General features: G+C 41.6%; 1 protein-coding gene across 2 annotated transcripts in view; it reads left to right on the forward strand.

The window, feature by feature from the left end:
* MALT1 (MALT1 paracaspase) overlaps positions 1-11,891 on the forward strand; it is a 47,558-nt gene extending 35,667 nt beyond the window's left edge. For both annotated transcript variants that reach the window (XM_044431544.1, XM_044431545.1), the window contains 6 exons: positions 1,088-1,162; positions 2,196-2,323; positions 3,690-3,839; positions 5,174-5,331; positions 9,489-9,614; positions 10,409-11,891. In XM_044431544.1, the coding sequence (XP_044287479.1) occupies positions 1,088-1,162; positions 2,196-2,323; positions 3,690-3,839; positions 5,174-5,331; positions 9,489-9,614; positions 10,409-10,855 (1,084 nt within the window). In that variant the 3' untranslated portion in view covers positions 10,856-11,891. The remainder of the gene's footprint in view (positions 1-1,087; positions 1,163-2,195; positions 2,324-3,689; positions 3,840-5,173; positions 5,332-9,488; positions 9,615-10,408) is intronic.
* Positions 11,892-16,321: the final 4,430 nt, after the last annotated feature.

Below are 16,321 nucleotides of genomic sequence, written 5' to 3' on the forward strand. Positions count from 1 at the left end.
GTCACAGCCTTTCAGCCTTTATAAGATTCTTCTCTAGGTTTTGGAGTTCAAAACAAAAGCAAAATAAGTTGAGATTACTTTTCCGTTGGATCAATTTGCAGAACCTATGAGAACAAAATACACAGTGGTGGTTCAAGTCAGATATGGTTTCTTCCTGCTCAAGGGTTTGTGCCTCATGCTTCAAATAATTCATTTTGATTACCAGATGCAACCAGATCTTAGCTGCTCTTCAGAACACTGAAACTCCACTAGATGAAGGTTTCAGATCATGTTGATAGGGAAGGCAATGTAACAGCCAGCCTTTTCTGTAGATGTTATCTTGTCACAGCAATATTTCCCCCCCACCACCACCATCCAGTTATGAGTGGAAGGTGGAGAGGTTTAGTTGCACAGAGAGAGCATGGGTTCTCTTTATTCATTAGTTATGTATATCCCATTTTTTCTTTGTTTGTGCATGGCTTCAGCTACCATTCTACCACCCCAGCTCTCCTTGCTTATGGATCTAGTCTTATGAATAGGCAGATCTCATTAGTCTTATATGGTGAGCATAATGTATAGCTCAACTATGCTGGATAGTCAGCAGAGACAGACAGGCTAAAACAAACAGTTGTGAAGAACATCCGTGTCAAGTTTCAAGCCATCTGGATTTAAGTGATTTGTAACAACATCATCATGTTCAGCGTAACTCAAACTAACTCCAAAATCCATTCATTGTTAAAGCATAGCATTCATAATCCAAAATCTGTGTAATTGTATTCAAGACTCACAAAAAGTTGAATTTGTTCTTATGGTCAGCATAGCCATGTTAACTTTCTTGAGAACACATTTATAGCAGCATAATGGATCTCAGAGACCATTTCCCCCCACCTCCTCCTTCCAAGCAGATCATGACAACAAGCTGCTAAAGGCAGTCTTATGTTAAACTCTGCAGCTTGGGTGGCACATGACTGTGGAGGAAGCAGTTTGACGTCCTGCTTTAACTGATGACTGATGGGTTGTGTCAAAGAAGAGATAGAATAAATGGCAAGATTTGAAAAATAAATTTTCTGGCTATTCTTCTGATGTTGAATCTTATGTTTATTTGAAGGAATGAATACGACAATACCATTCTCATCTTGGATGCTCTGAAGGTTACAGCCAACATTGTTTTTGGATATGCCACGTAAGGATAATCAGTTTAAATGTGTACATTTGATGTATTTATCATCTTTAAATTCCCAGAAAAATGTGTTGACTTCTAAACTACTAACCTATTCTGCTTCAAAAGGAGATAATGGGAGCATCTGTATATCACAACAGCCTAAACTGGCAATGAGCCAGAGTGGGTTGGCTGCTCAGAGTGGGTTGGCAGATATGGGTTAACTCCTCCCACTTCCCAGGACAGGCAAGAAACATGTGGCACATTGATAGTTGCATTACTTTTTCTGTCCCTCTGTGCATCTAACATTTACTTCAGCCAGGAGATCTGTCTGTACACTTTTCTCCTGAGGTTCAGCCATTGGCAGAACTGGCAACAAAGAACCCAGGATCAATGGAATACTCAGATGTTTAGTCAGATGGTCCCTGCTTTTGATGAACATTGGGAGGGGGGATTACCCATTGTGGAATGCCTACCAAGAACTTTTCAGTGTAAGTACCAATAGTCTTTTTTCAGAGATTATGATTTCTAAGTTGCTTTCGCAACACACAGCACTTACGCTCAATAGCAGTAGTATCCATACAGCACAATCCTAAACATTCACTCAGAACTAAGAATCTCTGATTTCAGTGAACCTGACTGCCATGTAAGTTTGCAAAGGATTACAGCCGCATTTACTCTACTGCCTTGAAATGTCCTTTGGCTAAAGGAGAATTATTAGAATTATTATTAGAATTATTAGAGTTCCCACTTGCTAAAGGCTTGCTTCCTGGCAAACCGACCATATTTTACATTTGTGAGCAAGCATTAATATTTCTAGATCTTAATCTATATAAACAGTGACCCTGAATTAGAATGTTACCAAATGGGGAAAAATCTTGTAAATATATACCTTGTGTGCACTTTAATATGAAATCTGAACTGAAATTTCAGTGTCATCTATATTTTTTTAAGTTAAATAACAGCGGCTTGTTCAAATTTACATGTATACTGGTGAGCACTAATGGCTACTTTGCTACCTACCTAACACTTCTGTTATTATTTATATAATTTAAAGGTGCCAGGGAGCAGAAGCTTTTGAAATTCAACAGTCTGGATTAGCCAATGGGATTTTCATGAAATTTTTGAAGGAACGCTTATTAGAGGACAAGAAGATTACTGTGCTGCTTGATGGTGTAGCTGAAGGTGAGAGAGCCCCTAATTTATGCATAAACTAACCCATGGTTAATTTAACCTGTGGTTTATTGCTATACCCACAGTTTGTCTGGCAGAAGACTGAACAAACCATGGCTTGCTTACTTCATTCCTGGGTTGTTCATATCCTTCCTCCTTCGCCTGCTTCCTTCCTGTATCTCAAATGCCCTTGCAGCACTGTAGTATTCACATGCAGAGAGGATGAAATTTTTTCTACCACTCTACTGCCACCGCTATAGCCTGTGTGTCTCGCATGAGCATACAAATGCACATTTCAGAGAAGCATCTGCAACCCCAGGGTGAAAACAGCTTATATGTCAGTAGAAAAATGCTGATGAGGAAAAGTTTAAATGGGTATGTACAGAACCTGTCACTTCTCTGCTCTAAATCACAGCGGATTTTTCAGGTTAAACAGTCCAAAACCACTCGGGCGTTATTACTGCCAAGTTGAATGTTTATGTGCTTCTGTTTTTTGACACCAAGATTGTTTTTTCCAGAGGTCAGGAAGTGGTGATGGTGGAAGGGTGCAGAATGCTGCTTTTACTGTGCATGCTTTCTTTGCATCCATCCACAGCCTTTGTTTTACCTGGTTTGCTGCTACTTCGGTGCCTTTTTTAAGTTAGCTTGTTGGCCTTTCTCCCTGCATAATCTCAGAAAATTGGTGATTGTGTAGTAAACATGATAAGGTCAATGTCATCTCTCCAGTCAGATTGGGAGCTCACCCAGAGCTCTTCCTCTAAAGAAGAAATGTGTCCCCGCGGCTACCCACATGCACTGTATTACTTTCAGTGGAAGTTGCACTGAGGTGCATGGCCATTTTCTGTTGCTACTAGTTAGGGTTAGCTCTGTTGCTACTATTTACGTAGCCATGATGGAATCCGGGTAAGGAAACCTTTGCTCCATTTGTCTCTTCAACAAGGATACAGTTTGTCCTGTAATCCCGTGAAATGCAGCCTTTTGATACACTGCTTAGAATTCAGTGCACCTTTTGGATCCAGGTGATTTTGCAAACCCAGTCAATATATCTTATGTGGGAGATATATAAGGGAGAAAAAGGATTAAAAATATGGAGTGAGAAACTTTTCCGTTCGAGACATGTTGAATGTTAAATGTGCATGTGTTTGCGTGTTGGTGGTGATGGTAATTCTCATGCAAAAGAACTTGCACAGTATGTTCCAGACTGTACTGAATTTTGAACAGCCAGGCTTAAATGCCTCTTTGAAATTGAGTTTGTCATGGAAACGCTGACACAATTATAACCATAGCAACTTGGTAGCACTGCTGGAATGTAGGTGCTTTAATTAGAATTTTCAGCAGCTTTGATTCCTAGAAAATGATTTGCATCTTTTATTTTTAGATATGGGCAAGTGTCACCTTACCAAAGGCAAGCAGGCTTTGGAGATTCGCAGCAGTTTATCTGAGAAGAGAGCATTAACAGATCCTATTCAGCAAACAGTAACTTCAGCAGAGACATTGGCACGGAATCTGCAGTGGGCAAAAGCTCATGGTACTGCAAATACAGAAATACCTTGTTTTAACTAGTTAATCTGTAGCCCCTCATATTCCAGCACGTAATGAAATAATAGGGCTATCTATCTCAAATGTAACTGCACTGAAATTGCAATAGAGGATATATGGGAAGAGAAGGATCAAAATGAAGAGCATGAAACCACAGGGAACATGGTACCACCTTTCTGGTTTCTTTTCCTGGCTTAGTGAAAGGTCAGTGGTATGATATACCATAGCTAGACCTTTTTAACCTATCCTTTGTCTCCAGGCCAGTTGGACATGCAAATATCACATTCCCCAAAGAACTCTTTGTGTAAAAGATTAAAAAAATGATAACATTTAGGACAAGATTTTAAGCCCACTAGAAAATTGACACTTGCTATTTTTTATAGTATAGTTTGATTTTTCCCTCTTTGGAACAGTCTTTACTATGTTTTACTGCTTCTCCGTAACAGAGAAATTGTATGCAAAACTGTCATCATTCTGCTTTAGCCTGACTTAATTCAGGTTAAGAAGAATTGTATCTGAATGATAATCATCATTATAGTCCATTATTTTTACTTTATAAAGACAAAGTTAATAGATAAAATGGAAGTAGATACACTTTGGTTTTTCACATGGAAACTTGTGTTGCATAGAACAGTTGAACACTCACCTCCCTTTCACCTTTCTTGCTCTGTCACTTTTCGTTTAACCCAACATGTGTCAGTTCTAATCCCAGAGATCAGCCCCTGGAGTAAATGTAATTTGCATGTCACTCAGCAATTCCTGGCTTGTTTTGTGATGTGCATACCCAGAAACTCTGGGTTGTTTATTAGTTAACCAATTCAGAGTTAACCCAATAATTGCCCATGTTAGTTAATTCATCATTTCACCTTAATCTGTAAGGTTATAATTTCAGTGTGATGTGAGAACAGACCAGTAGTATTGAGGCAAATGGCCTGCTTTAGTGCTTCCCTTCCCCCTTTCATTCTCTGTTGGTTCTTGCTCTTTTGATTATCTCTTGCAATTCATTTAGGGGGTGCTCCAGATGTAAAGTAAGAAGTAATTTCCTTGAGGTACTTCATACTTTAGTGGGGAAGGCAAACAGTGTGTAGCTCCTAGGAGGTAAAATTCTGTTTAAAATAGTGCAAGATATATGAGGAACTCTTGAAGAATGATTCAGTCTGCTTTCCAGTAGCAAGTGTAAAAGTGCAGAGCTGTTTTGGCTACTGAAATAAATTCTGAAATTTTAGGGAAGATAATGAATAATGAGGAATATGCAATTTGCATAGTTAATTTTAAAAAAGAATAGGCTTGTCTTAATATTAATCAAAATGTGTCTGTTTCTAGAGCTTCCTGAAAGTATGTACCTTCAGTTTAAATGTGGTGTTCAAATTCAGCTTGGGTTTGCAGCAGAATTCTCCAATGTCATGATCATCTACACAAGGATCATAAAGAAACCACAGGAAATAACTGTTTGCAATGCTTATGTCACAGATTTTCCCCTTGTAAGTTAAAGTCAAAAGTTTGTATGGATATAGAAGGCGATAAAAATCTGAATGACACATATTGACCATAAAACATGAATGATTGGGGGTGGCTGGAGGGCGTGGGTGCAAAAGCCCTATTACTGTTAATCTAGGATTGGGCAGACTTGTGGGTTCTACTTTTTTTTATTAGGACTAGAGATCCCTCAACTGAAGCCTGATACATTGAATACTGTAGAATAAACACTGTTAGAACAAAGGAATTTCCATCTGGTGCAAAGAGCCATCTATCACAGATTAACTCCTCCCACTTCCCAGGACAGGCAAGAAACATGTGGCTATATTTTTTGCCTTGGTCCTGGGCACCTTATTCTCCCACCAGTGAGTTCTTCACCTTTACCCGAGACACAGCTTGTTCTTATCCCCTCCTCACTCATTTCCTATTTTGGGCTTCATCTTTCAGTCAATCCTTCTGGTTAAACCTTTCTCTCTTACAGCTGCTCTTCCTTTCAAAAAGAAAGGGAATGAAAGACAAGCTGCCTTTCTCTTTTCTTTTTAGCTTGTCTGTTTTTTCACCACAAGATGGCCCTAACAAGCAAGAAGAACTCCAGGTCTGGAAAAGGAAAAGAAAGGTAGTGGTCAGTGAGGCTAATCAGAGTTGTTCAAACTCTGTAAGCACCAAAGTGCAAGCACCAAAGTGCTCATTGCACCCGCTGCTCTTCCCACAGCCTTGCCAACAGAGGTTGATGGAAGTGGGGTCCTTGTGTGACTCGATGATGTGGGATTGGGTGGCCTTTCCACCTTTCCTGCCTTGGACAAAGATAATCCAGAAAAGTTGGTAAGAACATGGAAGCAGCTTTGGAGGGGTCAGGAGCTGGGAGCCACTTGTCCACTTCCTGCCAGCAATTAGTTTCATTTGCCTAGGATGACATGGCCTGCATTCTGCAAACACAGTCATTTCTAAGCAATCATATGAGACCACAACGATCCCTCCCAGTTGCTACTACTTCTTCCACAGGGAGATTTGTTAAACAACAGTCTTCTCAGCATGATGAACTTTGTTTAAAACTACCACAGTGCATTAGAATGGAATTGGTTTAGCTCCCTGATCAGAGAGGTGGAGAAAAAATGCAGAAAAACTTTTCTTTCAGTGCTTCTTTCATTGTGGCTTCCCAAAGAAAACCAAAGGGGGTCCCTTGAGTCTAAAACAGTCTAAAACAATGTTATCTTGGTTTCCAGCTTCCCTGTTCAGTCCTCCTGCTGTTGGAACATATCCCATCATCTGCCGGGCCTGAAATTCAATCCCAAAGTACATCACTTCCTACTTTGGTTGCCTGTTTCTTCCTCTACACATAGAGGCTGGAAGCTAGAGTGGCTCCTGCAGTTGCTACTCTTTCCAGAGGTCTGTGTGATAGTTGCACATCTGGACTGTGGAAAAGCAGATTCTGGGTTCAGACAACATAGAAAACCATGGTGGTACAGAGAAACCATCTAACAACCTCTATTTCTAATCATAGTTTATCATCAAACATACCATGATGAAATACCACAACTGGCAGATCAGACAACAGACAAACAGTGGCAAAAAATCTCTCATAGCTTGTCATGTTATCTGAATCCAGCCATTCACTATGATTCAATCAGTGGAAAATGGATACTTACTTCAAGGGAAATGTAAGCATATCCTCTAGAACAGGATCGTGTCTCTTCAGAATTCCTTACCATTTTAGTGGAAATGAAAGACAAGAATGTGACCATGAATTATTCATCAAAGAGAGATAAGAAAAGGTTCTCTAACCAATGAGCTTGCTTTCCTCCTCCTTCCTTTTATCCCTTCAGGCCTTTGCTCAGCTCATTTTTCAGTCACACAACATTATGTTCACAAATCTCATCTGCTTCAGAATCAAATTCTAACTTAGTTCTTCATTGTGGCCTCTCTGCATCACACATTTGGGCTCTGCCATGTAGCACAAGAGCTGGATCGGAAAGAAACTTCCATAGCAAAACTTTACTTCCACTAAGGGTAAATGTGCAAAACATGCAAATTTTAAGTCATCCTTGTTTGCTTGCTCAACCTCTGGGTCTCATCAAAGCCTGTTTAGGGATCCTACCAGGGCCAGGTTAGATTTTAGAATACTGCAGTGGCAGGTTCTTCCCTTTGAGACTGAAATAATCCATAAACAGTGCATCAGAGTCACTCTTGGTCGAAACAGCTGATGGAGAACATCACAAAGGGCACACCCGTTGCAACATTGCTATGACGGGCCAGTCTGTGAAGAGGTGGGTGGCTGACCGTCAGAGCTGTCCCCTTGAGTATTGGAGCATGTTAAGAGAAGATAGGGACTTTGCAGTGAGGATTTTTAGATTGAAGAGTTAAGGACAGCATGTGTAGTCTAGAGAAAAAGCAAAGGTAGAAACCAAGACTCTCCATGTAGTCAAGGGCCACAGTTCAGTGGAATAAACCCCCCGTTTGTGTAGGGGAAGGAATTTCAAATGTTGCCTAGCAACAAGTTAGAATTCTATTCTGTCTGTCTTGGATAAGTCCAGCATTTAAGGGCTGCCACTGAAGCTTGCTTGGCTGAGCAAGGGATTTGTCCTGTGGTTTTCCTTTTCTCACAGTACAAGTAACATTTAAGGAGCTGCCCTTGCAAAGTCTATATCCATCACTCTTGCTGTAACTATCATTCCAGAGATGTGGTCTGAGGTTACCATACTGTCAATTGGTTGGAGCAAGACACTTCACAATTAAACACTGTTCATTTCCTAGTCAGAACGGATAGTGCTACAGCCTTAGTCCACAGAAGTCACCAAAGAGGAATGAAATCTCAGTCACTACACAAGAAGGCCTCTTCCTTCCCCCTCTGGGCAGAACACAACTTTTTGTACATCGCTGTGGAAAACATCAGGGACCTTCAACACAGAAGCCAGCTTTCCTAAGTCAGCAATGACTTGATCAAGGCAAGTGGTCCCTCAAGCCAACAGTATTCCAGAGGCTTTGCTATCACTTCAGATGAACTGCTTCACAGTCAACTACTTCACTTACTTTCTTAACACCTGGTTGAAGTAGCAGAAGCCAACAACTGCCTTCCTTACCTCCTGGCTCAAGGGCCGACCACGTGTTTCCCACTCCAGGCCAGGATTCTCAAGATCAAGGTTCAAGCACTCAGGGCACACTTTTGGCTGCCAAGTGGCTGTGGTTCACCCAAATTCTGTACCTGGAAGAATCATCTCCTGGTTCCTTCCAGCCTTTTTATGCAAGGCCCAGTGTGGCATCCAGACCCTGAATGGCTACATCTAATTGCCTGGCTACTGAGTGTTGCATCTTCCTCTTCTTAAGCTATTTGGCCAACGTAGTAAGCACTAGGCTACATTTCAGGAAACTAATCACTAATCAAATATTTGAAACAATCTGAACAGCATTAATTTGATGAAGCAGGAAATGTTTAGATCCTTAAATGGTAGGAATCAAGCAATTACTTGTGTTCCTACAAACAGGACTAGGTACGGGTCTCAAGGCAAACACTCTTCATGGGCAATTCACACTTATTTCTTCTGTCCTTCGCAAGCCTTTCCTGTACCTTAAACAACTCCTTACAGGGGTAAAACGGATCATTTCTCCAGTTGTGCACCAATTCCTTAACTGGAACTTGCAGATAGTTTTCAGCTCTCACCTATCTATCCTGTAAGCCCTTTAGAACTGTTTATTCTCCTTCAAAGTTTTATTTCTTATAGCTCTCCCATCTGGTAGAGTTTCAGTGTTGTCTGCACTCTTCATGAGAGACCACCTCTGTACATTCTGTAAGGATTTGCTTTGGATCCCTCCTTAGGCCAGGGCCAAGGTGCAAGACATGATCACATGTGGCTTTTCTTTTGTGAGGGGAGCTAACCCTTGACAGATGTTTCCTGCACATGGAATTGGAATTAAAATTTGTGGTAAGTACCCAACTTCCATTCTGGGCCTAGGCATTTGTTCCCAGTCCCAGAACTGAATGGAACACATAGTAGAAAAATTGATTCCTGATTATTCTCATGGTTTCTTCATTTCAACAGTATAATTTGGAGGGTGGCAGAGTTGTTCTCTTTCCCTTGTCGCTGAATGATTGAAAATCAGAAATTTCTTCCAATCTACTGCAAATCACTTGGAAAGGTTAATTTTTGCTTTTTTAAAATTTCAACAGGACTTGGATGTGGACCCTAAAGAGGCAAATAAGGGGACTCCTGAGGAAACTGGCAGCTATTTGCTTTCAAAGGACTTGCCCAAACATTGTCTCTACACTAGAATAAGTTCACTACAGAAGCTAAAGGTCATTTCATGATACCTCTATCTTGCAAGCTCACTTTGATTCATATCAGCTACCTGTATGATGTGAAGTCTTTTACAAGCTGAGAGCAGCACTGGTAGTATTCAGTTACTACTTATGCAACAGGGGCTCAGCCAAGCCAGCCCAGTACTGGAGGTGTGAGCAGAAGGCCCTGAGCCTGCAGGTGTTCTGAATTGATCTAGCACAGAAGTGGGCAACTTGCAACCCTATAGATGTGGACTCCAGTTTCCATCATCCCTTACCATGGACTGTGCTGGCTAGGATTGACAGAGATTGTAGTTCAGCAATATTGGGGAGGGTGCAAGTTTGTTACTCTGGTCTAGCTTGTGCTAAAAATGGATATATTGAGGGAGACATACCCACCTTTGTGTTTACTTCTGATAAAATGGGTGGTGCAGTTGGTTCAGTCAGCATGCAAAACAAATTATCATGGAATTTTTAATTTACTGTGATGCAAATGGTTATAAGTTACATATACATACCTGAAAAACAAACTCTTAATGCAAATTCTTGACTATAACCTTGACTATTCTTGCCTATAACCACAGCTTCTAATATCTATATATTGTGATATTTAGAAGCTAATGTTGAATATGGTGTAATGAGGTGACAGAAAGACATTAGAAAGAGACTTTATATGTCAAACTTGTGAATTAGTTCAATGAAATGATAAAAGCATTTTGATCACAGTAGTCATGTTGCTTTTGATCTGATTGGAGATTTTTTCCTATGCCATAAGAGTGACATCATTATTATTATCTCCTTTTAATTCACAGGAAGACTTAACCTTCTTGATTTGCCTACACTATGAATACACAGGAGTAGATGATGTTGTGGAAGAAAGGCAGGTGGTTAACATCGGCAAGCCACTCATTGCTAAACTGCGCATTCATCAAGGATTCCGGAAGAACAGCTGTATGCAGAGCTGCTCTGGACCCAACAGGCCTTGTTTTGCTCAGTCATCTGGTGCCGAAGCAGCCGGACATTTCGCCTGCCATTGCAGTCAGCAGCCCTGTTCCTACGCAGGCTTTCCCCAGTCGAGCCCTGCTTGCTCAGGGAGTGTTCTGCAGCCAGCAAAGTGCCATTGCAGTATGACTCCAGATAGTTTAATTGCATGGCAGTCGCCATGGCCGTATTCATCCAATCCAAGCCAGAGCAATATACCAGTGGAGACAACCGATGAACTGGAATCCGATTTCTCCGGAAGCATAAGGCTGTCTTAACAGTGGTGCCAATCTTGATGTGGCAGTTTCCTGGCAATATTCCCCAGTCAGTGAGTTGTAGCTACTGTGTATCTTAGGTTCTGAGACAAGGGCATTACCATCTGTAGATAAGATTGAGTTGCATCCAGACAAAATTATTCCCATGTAGGTCTTACTGAAATTAATGGGACGTAGATGACTAAATCTGGATCTAACCCACTGGGAATGCACACTCACATTAAAAAAATGTTTTAGATAAAGACAGGAAAAACTTGCAGCTCCATTCTAAGAGGTATTCCTTTGTTACACTTGGAATGAAGAAACTGCAGGTCATATGGGATTACTGCAGTAAAGAAGAGTGTGGTTGAGGCAGGCATTTGCCTGACTGCAGGTCTTGAATGTGGCTCATGGAAAAGCAAGGCAGCAGGACTTCAGACCTGCACGTTAAATCCAACCCTCCTGGGTTTTCACATTGCCTCCCACCCACACCGATTTCCAGGTGGCGACACCCCTTTAGGACCATTGATGGTTTGGTGCTTTCCTGGTTTCACTGAGAAACCACAATGGATGCTTATAGTGCACTGATCTGAACAACCTCAGTGAATGTTGACATTTAGTGATGATCTTCTCGAATTATAAAGCTTTTAGATTTTAAGATTCTAGGAAGCTGGCAGGAAATGTCAGTGAATTTTATCATTGGCAAATGTCAAGGCCATGCACAAGAACCTTTGGTAAGTGTGGGTTATATTCATTTCTGTCATTTACTGGTAAATGATGGGACAGTGACACAGATACTGAAAATAATAATCTCTAAATGGTTGCCAACTATTATCCTTAATGGGAAGGTGGGATGGGGTTTCCTGGGTGTTGTAGGCCTTTATGTTGTGTAAACTAGCATACAATTGTGCCATTAAGCACCAAATTGCATTCAATAAACTTTACTCCTGTCATTTACTGGTAAATACTGGTATTTACTAAACCAGGCTAAGAAATGGCATGTGGTTAACTGCTTTTAAGGGGTTTTCTTGCACACATTATGATTTTGGTTATTTGGTTGTCTCAAAAGATAGTATTTTGCTAATATATGAGATTTGATAAGATTCTCTTTCACTTGTGCTTGTCTTATTTCACCCTCCCCTCTGTCCACCACATAAACATACCTTTTCTTTTTGTTCCTAATTCTGCATTTCACAATTGCAGACTACTATTTTATTCTCTTAGATTATAGTGTAGATGACATTGGTGATGAGGGAAGGGAAGTGGTGGAACATGGTGCAGCAAGGAAAGGAAATGGGGGAGAATGAGGCAGCTGAAGAAGAGATTGGATGTTGAGCAATACTGACTGTGGTCCAGGTGTGAAACTGGCAAGTCTGGTTAATAAACCATGGGGTGCCAGCTTGCAATGCAGAGGAAAGCATGGGTCATAATAAAGCAAGGATGAGCTATCTCAGAGGACTGAGGGACACATTCCCCTTTCTAGGAGCATATTGGGTCACAGGAATTGTAGTTCTCCGAGGTATTTATGTGGTAAGGTATCGCAACTGTTTCAGGCAGTCCAAGTAATCTAATTTGGGGTGATAAGCCACATTGCCCCTGCTAGAACCTCCTGGAAGACTGCATTCCAACCCCAGCAATTCTGCTGGGAAAGCAGGTGCACAAGGGGAACATTCCCTGTTTCCCTGCAGAAGTGAGGTCTCCATAGCTATTTGGTAGAATGTGGAAAGGCCCATTCTGCTGAGAAGCAAAGTGTATATTCTCTGCATGCCATGTTTTTCTGCAGAAGCCAATATTCTGGGAAACAAGGCACATGGAAAGTGTACACATGCAAGTCCACACAGAAATAAATTTGACCATGTTCAATGAGAATTACTTCCAGGCAAATATGTATAAGATGACAGCTTAAGGTAGCAAGAGATTTGCTATTGGTAGCACCAGTTATAAGCACTCCTTACTTAAGTAGGCATGGGGGCAGATTAGAGTTATCACTTTCTGAACTGGTTTCATGAAATACTTTATAGTTTTAATCAGATTCTGGCTGTGCTGTTTATTAATGGGAGCCCTTGGTCCTTCCAATAGCTCTTCTGTCTAACCTCTGATTTCTGGCCTTCTCATCTTGGGATTTTCTAGTGCCTTGTATAAAGTCTTGTGATTAATGTGAATTGTAATCCTGTCTTCCAAAAAGCCTGCAAGCCTCTCCAGTTTCACATTAACTACAAGTTTAAAAAATACTGCTATTGGTTATTGAAATCTTCATTCTGTGAGGCTGGTGCTGCTTTTGCAATTCAAAGTTAGTAAGTATACCATAGAAAACAAAGATGATTAGAGTTTCAGAGGAGGCTATACACACCACTGTAAAATCCTGGTTGGATGGAGGGCAATCTAGAAATCTTTTAAATAACATTAATTGAAAAAAAAATTTAAACTGTGTTTTACATCTACTGAACTGTTACATTACTTTCTATTGTTCTAAAGGGTACCCATAGGTCCACAGATTATTGCTCCCCTATATGTTAGCTACTTCTACAGTGCTTGAAAGTTTGCCTGACAGTTGTGATTCAGGGCCATTGCTGTAGCAATCAAAATACGGTGTCTGGTTAGATAGCTGGGACATTTTCACCTTGAACCTCAGGAGAACTTTGTCATCACCCTTGCCAGGCACAATTCCTTGCACCAACCGTTACTATGACAATGCTCCTGTTGTGCAATCCAGGGAGTTCCAGCGTAAACCAGTTTTATGCACCTCAGTTCATAGCTAACCTCACCTACAGTGGCTCAAAGCTAAACAAAATTTAGTTCTATCATGCATCTTCAGAACGTAACGCTGACTGTCTTCAGAGTTCTTCAAACAGGAAGAAGGAACCACAAGCTGGTCACCACAAGGTTTCTGTTCCTCTTCACTGGCAAACTTTTTTATGCTGGCAACTTTCTGGGAGCACTTTTTATTGTCAGCTGCTGAGAGAAAGAAGTTCACTTAATGTTATTTTAATGGGCTGTTTTGCTTCTGGTGAATGTGATAATTATGGATTAATGTTGGTTTCATTTTTATGTTTGGTGTGTTGTAAACTATCTTGAAGGCCCAGGGGAGCCATATGGCAGGATTACAACTACAAAAAGATTTTGTAATGTTACGAAGACAATGCCACCATATCCTTTCTTGGGGAAATACTGTGCCAATAGCCCAAGATATTCATCAGAACTAATTGTGAAAGAATTTCCAAAATTCACAATTGAGCAATACTTTTACTAGGATCAGGAATCCCCAATTGTACTTCACATTTTCCATTTTGTGGATCAGCACAACTATCTTTGTTTTTGATTTTTTTATGCTAGAGAATAATTTCTTCATCAGCCCTGGAATGTGAGAGCCATCTGGGGAGGGTGACTCAATCCCATACCATCTGTGCACAAAGTAAGGGCACATCTTAAGGCTTACTTGTGCAACAAGTAGGACACACAAGACAGAAACAGACAGATGAGAGTTCATTGCAACTGTGAAGGATCTCTGGGGATTTGACCAGGTGCAGGACAGCAGTGGCACTAGGAGTGCTCGCCTATCAACTGTCTTGCATATGTGTAAATAAATCCAATCTTACAAATGACAGGCATCTCCCACGATTTCTACTACAGAAGGAAGCAAAGCAGGGGTAGCACTGACCCTGGAGCATCTTGCCACTCAAACAAGTGAAAGCCCATAATAACACCATTTTTTCCGGATTGTGCTGAAAATAAGCAGTGTAGTGCAGGGGTGGATCCAGTCACAGAATGGTGGGAATGGAGGTGCAGCTTGGCATTATCAGATAGCAATTACTGATACGATTTTATATTGGTAGCGAAGTCCTTGTGGCAGGGAGTTCAAATTCCACTTTATTCAATTTCAGTGAAGAAATGGGTGCTGGAACTATCACTACTCATTCTACCCATTTCAGGCAGAATTTGTCGATCCTGGAACCCTAGAAGGAGGACTTTTGATTTAACACTGTTTGCTTCTACTCCCACATCTCTCTTCAAAGTACTCATCTTCTGTTTCTTCTTGCATGTTCCTCTCCACAGCCACGCACCTACCGCTGGTTTCTTGCATGCCTGTGTCCCTACTGGAAGATTGGCGTGTTGGCTACATCACTGAAGCCCACTTGTAAATTGGCCCAGCCCCCTTAGAAATGCTGTTGCATTCAGTGGAAATCTGGAATTCATCCATCCAGGTGTTAGTATGGGATCAGATGAAGACATGAAGTGTCAATGTGCAGTTTATGTCCAGTACCTTTTCTCTCTGCCAGAGTTCCAGTTTACCTGAAAAAAGGCAGGTTGCTCACCTGTAACTGTCATTCTTTGAGTGGCCATCTGAGCATCACACATATGGGTGCTGTGCCTGTGCAGTGCCTATGGCCGGAAAGATTCAAAGCTTAACAGTTTTGGCAGGAGCCCCTCCCCGCCACAGTATAAAAAGGGCAGAGTGCCTGCCATTTCCTCAGTCTACTGAAGACTGAGAGATATTGCAGGGAACTGCTGAACCCAAGAGAAAAATCAGTGAAACCATTATCAAGGAGAAACAGTACGTATAAACCCAATCACCAACACTGAGCAGGGCTGGCGGGTGGGTTGTGTGAATGCACAGATGGCCACTTGAAGAACGACAGTTACAGGTGAGCAACCTGCCTTTCTTCGTCGTGGCCTCTGTGCATCACACATATGGGTGATTAGCAAGCTTACCAGACCTGGAGGTGGGCAGTGCCATCACTGAAGAACAGAAGAAAGGATTTCCCAGCCAAATGAGCACCCACATCAAGCACGCACATCTGGCACGCACATCAAGGTGGTAATGTCTGGCAAAGGTGCAAGGAGTAGTCCAAGTGGCAGCTTTGCAAATGTCCTGGATCGGAATGTCAGCAGCAAAAGCCAAGGAAGCAGCTACCGCCCTCGTGGAATGCCCTCTGGGCATGACAGGTAAGTCAGGCTTGGCAAGTTGATACGCTAGCTCGATGGTCTGCACAATCCACTTTGAAAGTCTCTGCGAACCAACAGGAGAGCCCTTATCATAGTCCAAGTATTTAACAAAGAGGCGGTTAGATTTACGGAAGGACACCATGCGAGACCTATAAAAGGCAAGGCAGCGACGAACATCGAGAGCATGTAACGACCGTTCTATTGGTGTAGTGGGCATAGGGAAAAAGGCCGGTAACACAATGTCCTGGTTAATATGAAAAGGAGATACAACCTTGGGCAAGAATGTCAGATCAGTATGGAGAACGACTTTCTCCTTATGAAAGTTAAGGTAAGGAGGATCTATCTGAAGTGCGCAGAGTTCACTAGCCCTTCTGGCAGATGTGACCGCAACAAGAAAGGCAGTCTTCCAAGACAGGAGGCATAAATCAGTAGTTGCCAGGGGCTCAAAGGGAGCTCGGGTGAGTGCTTGAAGAACAACCAAAAGGCTCCAAGTACGGATAACTGGACGAAGTGGTGGTTGGAGGTTCTGTAAACCCTTGAGGAATC

Source organism: Varanus komodoensis, unplaced genomic scaffold, assembly GCF_004798865.1.
Source record: "Varanus komodoensis strain SLA01 unplaced genomic scaffold, ASM479886v1 scaffold22, whole genome shotgun sequence".
In the NCBI taxonomy this organism is placed as follows: Eukaryota; Metazoa; Chordata; class Lepidosauria; order Squamata; family Varanidae; genus Varanus; species Varanus komodoensis.